At 31.1% G+C, this 11,365-nt stretch overlaps 2 protein-coding genes across 6 annotated transcripts in view; both read right to left on the reverse strand.

Annotated features, from left to right (window-relative positions):
* The window catches only part of LOC126749184 (aspartyl/asparaginyl beta-hydroxylase), a 64,492-nt gene that overhangs the window by 12,007 nt on the left and 41,120 nt on the right, over nucleotides 1–11,365 (reverse strand). The gene's annotated exons all lie outside the window — the stretch shown is intronic.
* On the reverse strand, nucleotides 279–2,853 carry LOC126749188 (uncharacterized). Its single transcript, XM_050458872.1, has 2 exons — nucleotides 2,284–2,853; nucleotides 279–2,067 (listed from the first exon to the last, which is right to left on the reverse strand). The coding sequence occupies exons 1-2, from the start codon at nucleotides 2,294–2,296 to the stop codon at nucleotides 1,532–1,534; spliced, it is 549 nt and encodes a 182-aa protein (XP_050314829.1). The 5' UTR covers nucleotides 2,297–2,853; the 3' UTR covers nucleotides 279–1,531.

An 11,365-nucleotide genomic window follows, 5' to 3' on the forward strand; every position in this document is an offset into this window, starting at 1 on the left:
CATCATTGCATATAAAAAAACTTAACTAAAAAGACACTTCCGGCCTAATAGTTGGTAGTAATCAAAGCCCTTACATGATATCCCTTACGCTCCCGAGTCTACCTTTTTTAGAATTTTGAGACAAAACTTTACGCCAATGCTTATTATGACCTCATTAGAGATCCTAATTTTTTTCAAAAAAAAAAATCACATTTGATAAGATTTTAGGGACTCTCACGATTGTGTTGGATCGGAGTCAAAATGATACTGGCACAAATGAATGTGAAAAAAACGAAAAATATATTGAAAATGTTTATTTCTACGAAAATACACTACTTAACATAAAAAGTTTTGAAGCAATTTTGGTTTTTTTGTAAACATAAGTAAACATTACACTTAATACATTTGATTCTTGATCTACTTTGACAGGATTCCAGGCGACAAGTGTTGGGATTTTTTTGATCCTCATGTACTGGCCAATGATCAAACCCATCGAATCTTTTATCTTCACAAGGTAGAGGTGTATATCTTACCTTCTTGGCAGAAAGTTCTTCATTTTTATCCGTTTGAGCATGTTCATAGTTTAGATTTCTTTTTTTTGTTCCACAAACCATAAATTCTCCTAATGCTAGTCGAAACTGCAAAAAATCTAAGATTTGCTTTGAGCTGTATCCATTTTTTTTACAGTCATTTCAATATTCCATCCAGCTATTCACAATAGCTATGTCAAATAAGTGTAGAATGGTTTTTCGGGATGAAATTTTCGGGTTTTAAAGTATGTTCGATAAGCCTCAGTCATTTGATCACAAATATCAACTCCGCCCATCTTTTCATTATAAACTTTAATTACATTTGGACAGGATACTTCTATGTTTTTTTGTGTTTTTATCCCATCTCTGAACAGTTTTTACTGGTTCTATTCCAAAAGCCGTAGATGCCATGATGACTGGTTTGTTATCTTTCCATTTTGTCAAACATACTTTCGTATATTTTTTTACGTGCACTTCTGCGTCGTCTTTTTTCATAGTAGCATCTTTTTGAAATACACATTCTTTTACTCTGTTTGTCATTATGGTTCCCGTTCCTTCCATTTTTAATTCTTTTAATTTTTCAAATAATGGTATTGTGAAAAAATATCGGTCAAAAAAAATAAAGCTTCCAGGTGGCAAGGTTTGTATTAAACGAAGAATAACTGATGGCCCTAAACCAAGTTGTTTATCTGGCAATGGCGTCAAGGAACCCTGGTATATTTTGAAGTCCAATATTGTACCACAAGACGTTGTAATGACAAAATTCTTAAGTCCAACCGGCCTTGGTTTATTTTTGACAAATTGACGTATAGGACATCGTCCTAAAAAGGGTATCATTTGCTCATCAATTGAAAAACAACCATTCGCTGGCCTGTGAATTTCAAGACATCTTTGTCGAACTCGGTCTATCATTGGTTGAACTTTCCAGAGATGATTCTTCTTTTTGATATCATCCGATAGATTATCCACTACGTGAAAATTCGTTCGAAGTTTATAAAACCTGTCACGCGCCATAACATTAGCTATGAGAGGTAATCGATATTTGATACTCCAGTAAAGGTGGATTCTAGGAAACTTAAAACATCCCATAATATTGCATGCATACCAAAAAATTGCCTAATTTCTTCATCAGTCAATTTTGGAGTGATTTCCCTACCATGTTGTTGCAAGTAATACTGAGAAGTTAACGCTGCCCCCATTTCAAAAAACTCATCATTGAAATATCTACTAAAATAACCCCATGGACTCAAAACTGGCTCAGGTTCATGGTTATCAAACATAGTAGGGATTTCTTTGCCTTCAAATGGCTGCTTTACCCATGTTGGAGCAGAAGACTTTTTTTGGCTGGTACTAGGTCTAGGCGCGTCCTCGTCACTGCTGCTGCTGCTGCTGCTGCTTTCGGACTCTTCATCTTCCGATAAAACGCGTTCGGGTGGAGCAAAAAATTCATCATTATTATCGCTTTCCACCTCAAAATCGGACTCAAGGTCATCAAGGAGTTCATACACGTCATCTGGATTGGCTGCGAGCCTCTCCAAGTTCAATAATCTCTTGGATCCTAGAAAAAACATAACTATTACAAAACGGTACCGATTTTTTTTTGTATTGGTTGGCTCGCAGCCGTTACAATTGTGATACAGCGACATAGTAAGCACTTCTAAAAATGGTCGCAAAATATTTTGAAATATTTTTGAGCTTATTAGGGAAAACAATGCATTACTTAAATAATTTGACATTAAAAACACGGTTTAAATTAATTTTAGTTACAACTTACCGTTATTCGCCATCACAAGTCACAAGAATTCGAAAAAACAAAAAAAAAAACGGTAATTCATGCTCCTCTGCCGAAGTCAAAATGGCTACTAAATCCAGCCCGTGCGTTAAAAGCATAAAGAGGTGTCTTGCACAATCGTGTCGTATCGTTTTGGACAGTTAAAATATCATTTTGATGTTTATATCTCATGTTAATAAGAATCACACAATTGACATGCTGAAGCGTAAGGGATATAAAGCATAAAGTCTATGTGCCAAGACCAGTAATCTGAATAAGTCTGCTCAAAATGGTATTGTTGCTGTCAAATACTCCACTCTGTATCTATGGTAAGTAATGGTTGATCTTGAATAACTGATCATACTACACTTTATAACACATTAAACCCTAGACTGTTATCAACACATCAAGTATCTAAGAAATCCAGACAACACGGAAGAAATAAGCATTCATTAATACTGTTTATGTTAAAGAATAACTTTAAGTCATCGGCAAAACCCAGTATGTGGCAATAACTAAATCGTCGATAATAATAATAAACTTTCTTTATTTCAGATTACATAACAGTTTACAATAATCATATTTACATAAATTGCAATGACGTTACATTTAAAAACAATAAATATCATAAGCATCCTAAAAATGATGATTCAGAAAGTCTTGCAAATTATATGGCTATAATATCTTAAAAGATCTAAGACTGGTAATGATTTTAATTTTATTAGACAATTTATTAAACAATTTTAAACACATATAATAAGAACTTTTTTCAGTCATTGTTAACCTATAAACTAAAAACATTATTATTTAACTATTGTATCTATCGAGCTGTCTATTTATTGTATGAAACATAGTTTTATGTTTCAAGAGAAAAACATCAGACATTCCTAAATAATAAATATATAGATATCCATAATATGTAGGGTTCTAATACTACCTCTATATATATGTATACATAAATAATCTAAGTTACAAACTCTTTTCTGTATAACAAACACTCTGTATAAAATATAATATTTTCGAAGCGGTTATGTTTACATGTTTAGATTCAACCCAATTATAACCCAATTATTCCTATATATTTTGGCTTATCCACCCTATTTTATCTTATTTTGAATAATACAAGGTTTATTTTATCACTGTTCATAATTAGCATAATTTTGATTAAAGTATTTTTTATGGACTTAAATGCTATTGCTGAGTTTTTCAAAAGATTGTCAATTTGGAGCCTAGAATCAGTAAGTTTGTATCCTCTGCATAGTTTGTTTTCCAAGGTAGATACATCATTTAAAAATAAAATAAATAGTAAGGGCACAGTATGTTTCCTTATGGTATTCAGTATTATTTTAGCTTCTGACAACATTATCAATTGTGACCCCTTGAGTTCCGTCAGTTAGATACGATTGAAATCATAACCTCTAATCTCATACTTTTCTGCTGTATTAAGTAATATTTTATGATCTATACAGTCATATGCCTTGCTTAAATTCAAAGATAATGCCAATGTTATGTCTTTACTCTCCAGGTCTTCCAGGATAGCCTTTGCAAATGGCAGTTGCTGTTGAATGTCTCTTTCAGACAAAAATTGGCATCCTAATTTAAGTTGGCAGATTGCATAGATCCCAAATATAATCGAATTGTTCAAAATCTCTTCAAATATCAGTAATTTTACACATAAAGATAATATTTGCTGGAATCTCATCTTCACCACTATGGTATTTACTTTTTAGCTTACATAATATTTCTATGAGTTCTTTATTTGTAACTGGTATAAGATAAAGAGATTGATTGCTAGCATTAAATTGAATACGTAAACACATTTGGTTATTTCATAACTCTGGGATTATGTTTACCAAGTATTTATTAAATTCGTCACAGATTTGTTGTTTGTAACCATTAAAATAGCTGTTCTCTTGACTGTAATCTGTTGACTGTTGTTTCTCTTTTACTACGTTATTTATGTCCCACACACATTTTATCGTCAGAAATATTAATTTGCCTTTGAAATTGATTTCCTTTCTCGAATTTAAGTAACTTATCGTATTATCTCTTTGTTTCAATGCTGCTGGTTTATATTGTCTGTTTGTCTGCGCAATAACCATAAGAGTATCTTGTTTATTTTTGCACTTTTCAATCTTTTCAGAACCATAAAATTTACTTTTTCTAGTTTTTTAGATCATAGTTCTGGGAACACTAATTAAACAAATTTTTATAACAATCGATCCTATTGCATACTAACATTATTTCAATATTCCTTTGCTTTCTATTGTTCTGTTTTAATTTGAAGCTGGTTAATGTGGTGTTGACTGTAGTTCAATATGTCTTCCTGCTCAAAGTGTCAAAAAAACTTAAAAAGTAAGGAATTGAGTACAAAATGATTTATGACTACTGTAATAGTTTACACTGTGAAGCGTGTGCAAAATTATCTACCTCAGAAGCTTAAGTAACTCGGCTTGTGAAAAGGTGTCTACTTTTTGCATGTGATAATTGTATTCCCTGTGAGGGGAGTCATTGGAGCAAATAGTTTCAAGGATTCTTAAAGGCCTTTTCCTTCCTATATCTATTAAAAATTCGCTCTTAAGAATAACAAATTGAGGTTAAGAAAAATCATTTCATAGAATCTATAAAAGAAATTGTTTTTTACTTAATAGGAAAATTGAACTATTTCCATTTCAAGGATTTTATCTACGATCATGCAAGCAGTCTACATACAAAACGAATTCTAAAATTTGGTTCAAAATTATTAAAAATCTTTTTCTTTGGGTTTGCTTTAAAAGCACACACAGACACACGCCGGCACACACCACCCAATAAAATCATGGGGTAAAAGATATTCTTTACCCCCAGGTGAATGCGTAAAATGATTTTTATATTTTGTTTCGAAATCGAAATCGACTACAAAATAAAGACGCGTGTCGACGGTGTGACTACAGAAAATCCACATTTCCCACGTTCCTACCCTTCTGAGACCATTTTGCTCCCCTCTAGGTCGAACGCCACCCCTCGTTTACTAATCGGTTTTATATCATGCGCCAGAATCTAATTACGGCGACTTTATTATTGTGATAGATTATGCAAAATAATACGAAAAAAAATGGTATATGCTTTTAAAATTATACGTATCTCAACTCAGAAGTGTTGTTAAAGTTAAAGTTTATTAATTATTATTTTGACAGATTATGATTTAAGGACATTTGGGCAAAAATTACTTTTGTTAAGGGGTGCAATAGTGAAGTGTTCTTGAACTATGCATCCTGTATAATAATCAATTGATGTGATAGCTAGACATTCGGTTGGATGTACAATTCAATAATTTATTCCCTTAAGGGTTAATATTAAAAAGCTTATATCGGGAGAATCAATTAGAACTAGAATTAGAACAGATTGTCTAGAGAGCATAAAGAAACCTAGAGGCTGGCGGATGGCAATAGTAAGAAAATGTAAGTATGTATACCATTTTTTTTCTTTAATTTAATAATAAACAGATCTGTTACAAAGATAATAGTTTAGTTAGGTATAAACTCGTTATATCTAAGACTAAAGAAAATTAAATTTTAATCAAAAAGTTAAAATAAATTTTAGCACACTTATTAAGTATTCAGGTTAATAATAAATAATCTTTGCACAATTTTTTGTTGGATTCAGGACAAATATAAAGCGTTCTTAAATAAGCATTTATAAGGTCTAGACAATGCAATCTAGTTATCTGCACTAATGAAGACTATAAGAAGCATAAATCAACAAATACATTTAAGGAATATGCGATGTTACTGCGCACGTATATCTTCTGAAAGCATCTAAAAATCATTATCTGAACAGATGCACAAATCTAAGATTACGAAAACTATTAACTTAGTAACAATTATAGGCTATTTAAAAAGAAAATATTACTTTGGTCAACATTTAATGCTTTAACCTTTTAAATTAATTTAAATAAATTAATCCGCAAATTTAAAATGTATACTGAACTCTTTCAATAAAAATTTTGGTTTTGAAAATATGATCAAAGTCTATATATTTCAAATATATAGACTTTGAAATATGATTACCAAACTATTAAAAAATTGTTAAAATTGCTCTAATCAAAGAATAACCACTCTTTTTGCTTGTACTGAGAAATATTTTGTAGTTCTCATATTAAAACCAAGCATTTTATTGCCTTTTACTGCAACTAATTTAATGTGACTGATAAATGTTAATTGCTCATCAAAAACGACACCGATACCCTTGAGAGTGGCAACATATTGAGGCTATTGATTATTAATGAAACAGATATACTAATATTTATTTCACTTACGTTTAAAAGTAATATAACAATTAGTTACATGAAAACCAAGTTTATGAAGCTTAAATGACTTGCGTAATAAGTTTATATCTTCTTGTCGAAGCAAGTGATTGCTAATTAAATCAACAATTCTTTAAGCCCTTAAATCACTAGCAAACTTCAAGCATTTGAATTTTTAAAACAATTGTACAATGCGATGCCACTCACAAACATATTCAATAATACTGGGGACCCCCTTGACGAACTTCGAAATCATAAAACAGCTTGAAAATTACCATCGATTTTTGTTATTTTTCCAGGGATCTCAAAGGTTTTTAAGATATTTATGCATATATAATCCATTTGTATAAATTTTTTATATACTGTTTTGTATACATAATACTGATAAGAAATTATAAATTTGTGGTGCTTTGTTCTGACGAAATCTCTTTAAATATTTGTTAAATAGAATTTATAAAAGTAAAACTATAATGTGCATAGATTTCTTCCCCAGTAATAAATATGCTTTAGTATACAGGTTGTGGAGTCAATTATTAAGCATAGAGCTGCTTAAAGGCAAAATAAGGCAACGCGCACACATGCATTTTGTGCGCTCTGCTACTCGTTTGCTACGTCATTGTTTTTCAGTACGATGTTAGAAATCATCTAACTTTGTAAGCGGAGTAACTGTTAACTGCTAATTACTTGCCATCAAATTTGGCAAAATATGATGCCAAAGTTCATGAGTGTACGACCCACATAGAATGCTAATCTCAAAATGTTGATTTTGCTGTGTATACCATAATGAAAAATAAAGAATTATTCTAATAAAAATAAAATATAAACTCTGATAAAAATTAAGACTCTTTAAAATAAATTAAATTAGGGAGGATTCGAATGTCAGGAAGAACTTGGTTTCGCAGAAATTCAAGGTATTTTCGGGCGATTGAAATCATCGACCAAAATACTCGCCAAATATTTCATTTTTGAAAATACTGATTACGGAATTGAAAACTTGTGTGCTCATTTTCCCGAGACCAATATCGAATAACGAAATGATTGTTTTTCTCATGTAATGAAAAAGAAAATTTATCTGAGAATAGAATATTTCGTAAAAAAATTCCATTTCAAATATCTCCTGAATTTTGGATTATTTGAAACATTTGCGTAACCAGTTTCTCTCTAACATTTGTTTTTGCTTTTGAACCCGTTTGATAGACGGTTCTTGCACTTGTGTGATTCATGACAATCTTAAAGACAAAAAGATGTGTCAAAATTTAAAACCACATTTAAACTTGTTTTTTGCAAGGAATCGATTATTATCATTCTATAACGACCGGAGCCGGCCGCTCATCGACGAGAGGAATCGTTTTTGCATTATTTTGGACAATGCGTAATCTCAAATTCCCCAATCTGTATATCTAAGGCCAATAAAAATCTAATCGTTTTTTATTATTTAACTGACAAACAGATTAGCTCTATTGTAAAAATTAATGAATTATGAGTAATGTGAGAAGTTATATATGGCATTTATAAATTTTAAAGAAAATATTTTAAATTTGTTAATGTAATAATTGTTATAAAGTGTAATAATAATTTTAAAATATGTGTACCTCTATATGAAATCTGATATACATTTTTTAAGACAGAGAAAATAAAATATTTATACATACCTAGTTACAGCTTACGGACTAGCTATGGACTTGACCCAGTTTCCGAATTTAATTTTTTTTTGATGTAGACGTTTAAAATAATGATCTAGAGAAACTACTTGATATCGACTTTCGATCGTTAAAAAAAATTTATTTTAGAAAATTTTTTAACATATCAGGCTTAGATACTTTTAATTTATTGGAACTGATTTTATTCCTATTTTATAAATAATATTTAATCTAGCAAATGGTGTTGGCCTCTTAAATAGTATATATGCGCACTAACGGATTTGAAAGTTAAGAAAAACACATCCTTATTGCCATCAAAATCCACAATTGCAGCTCATCATTTCTTGTGTAAATGTTTCATTTTACTTGTTTATTTTGCGATTGAGAAGCCGACGTCTTTATACTTAGCCTTGATAACTAAATCCTATCGAATACCTTTGATTAATCAAGCAGTCCGAGCACAGTAAATTTAGCCCAATCTGTCTTCTCGAAAATGTCATTGGATACTTTGACAGGTGATGCAAGCAAACTAAGTCCAGCACTAAATCCACGTTAAGTAGTGGTGACAAGTAATTGGCTTATCTAGTAAATTTTCGCTTCAGCTCTTAATTTATTGGGTAAATGTTTCAATTTACATGTGTATACTACTATTTATTATCAGACGTCTTCAAACTCAAGCTTGAGAACTATAACCTGTTTAATCGTATCGAATGGTTTTGATTAATCAAGCAGCATCACACTAAATTTAGCGCGATGTGTCTTATCGAAAATCTCATTGGTTACTTTGACAGGTGATATAAGGAAACTCCTAAATTAAGTAGTGATGACAAGTAATTGGCCTATTTAGTAAATGTTCACTTCTGATTTGATTTTTTTGAAAGATCATATGTTTTTGTCAAATGAAATGTAGCGCTAACAAGATAATTTTAAACGCCTATCACGAAGATGTAATCCATTATTTAGTTAAATAAACTACACACGGAAATAAAAATGCCTAGTACAACCCTCTTCCTAGCAGGTACTATAGGAACACACATATGCTCTTAGAGGTACAGTTACCTAATTTCTCACAGTCGCACCCCCACAAAAAATTTACCGTAATGTTACAGTAGTTGATACCATACGAAACTAGGGAAAGATTTTAAAAAACGCGGAAGGGATCGGTTTTGATTGTTATAATGTCTTAACGGAATATTTGATAGAAATCGAAAAGGTTATTGTACCTGCACATGTGAATAAAGATTTTTTTTGTGAAAAGTAAATATTTCTGTGAGGGTGTAAAAAAAAATATCATTTAATTTTTTTACATTTAATAACCATATCGTACTAGCCAACCATCACATACATAATATTGGAAAAAGTAACTACGAGTTATTTTAACTAACGCTAAGACTTAGAGGGTTTATACGTAAATTTGCAGGTGTATCTCTCTGAGTTGTACGATGCAAATAAATAAAACTGGAAGAGTAGAAATATTGATTTATTTTAGATTTAACAGAAAAAGAAGCCAAGTAAAAGTTACAGAACAGGACAAGTAAAACATCGCATATATCCGAGTCGTCCAAAAAATTAATAAGAAAATTGGAAAAAAAAATTATTAAAAAGAATAAAAAGAAATAAGAGTTTTAATATAATCCCAGTTGCACCTATCTTTGAAGTAGCTTTAAGTAATGGCTTCCACAAACAAAAAAAAAGTCAAGATAATATAAATACTTGAGTTTTGTCAAATTAGGATGTAAAATGTGTCATATTTTGTTTAGATACTTTACAAACAAATTTCATACATCATAAGCCGCTTACTTTATACATTTTTTAAATTTGGTAATTATTTAGAGTGGGCAAGCTATCATGTTTGTAGTGATTACTAAAAGTAGTGGGATCCCTGCGATACATCATTTAAAAACCACTCTCAAATACTTAACTATTCCGCTATATTTCATCATACCTCCATAACAAAGCTAAATAGCGACCTATCAAAAATATCAATTATGCACTCTTTTTCTGGATCGCTTAACTTCCTGAAACAAATACCAACAATTTTCTTATAAATAGAACTACAAAGAGAAACCGAGGTATTGGATAAATCCATTACTCATTCTGGAGAAGGAAGGAAAAAGTGACAAATCGGATATGGAAAATCCGCCATTGTTAAGAGATCTGGACGGTCCCTATGTGGTGGTGACACCCCACGCAATCGGTCAAAAATTAGCGCGAAGATGGGAAAATTTGGTTAGTGGAGCTCACACGCGACACCATTGAAGAAATTCATTTTAAGAGAGATAGACGATAGTAAAAGAGCGACGTTGCCGTTTCATGCTGCAATTCTGTGATTCTTCGAATAGTGGTCATATATATGCCATTAAATATGTATAGTGTTATTTTCGTATAGATCATCGTTTATTTAAGAGTCCATATTCGAATGCATTTAATTACTCAGAATCACAAATAGAAAATATATATAAATTAACAATGTATTTTGAATAAATAAAGTTTAAAGATAACACCCATATTATTCAAAAAATGTATAGCAAGAAATTAATGATAAATGGCTTCTATGAATATTGAATTAATTTTTAATTCGGTTGAGTACTTAATACACAGGAAATGGCTATACTATTACCACTTAATTTCTTCAATATTGAGAGAGAGTACTCTTGGCATAATCTTAAGATGCTTACTGCAGTCTTAAGACTGGGGAATGTCTAAGTGGAAGTTGAACTAGGAAAACTACTGACTTTTCAAGGGAAAACTGTCACTTTAATTTTCATTAATATTATACAAATATATGTTATAGGTGTTTTAATTTTCTTTTATGAGCTTTCCTATTGAATAAAGTGTATGGTGATTTTTTTTTGATTATTCTTATTTACTGAGCTCGATTACTATAATGAAGTTGATTGTCGCTAATCCTTTCAAGATTTATTAGATATGGGTAAAGGTAACAGTGGATTTTCTGCTGACGTATGGGCTGTTTCAATTTCGTCAGTTTTGCACTTTGGCTTTTGGTCTATGGGAGTTATTCTAATTTCGGTGATATCTTAAGAAACATTAGATGATTTGGGGAAGTCTTCATTTGCAAAGAAAATAACGTCTAAATAGAAATAATTATTGTCATTGGTCCTGACAATAGGCCTACTAGTGAGCGAATGTGATATTCTGA

The sequence above is a fragment of the Anthonomus grandis genome, chromosome 22, assembly GCF_022605725.1.
Source record: "Anthonomus grandis grandis chromosome 22, icAntGran1.3, whole genome shotgun sequence".
NCBI lineage: Eukaryota > Metazoa > Arthropoda > Insecta > Coleoptera > Curculionidae > Anthonomus > Anthonomus grandis.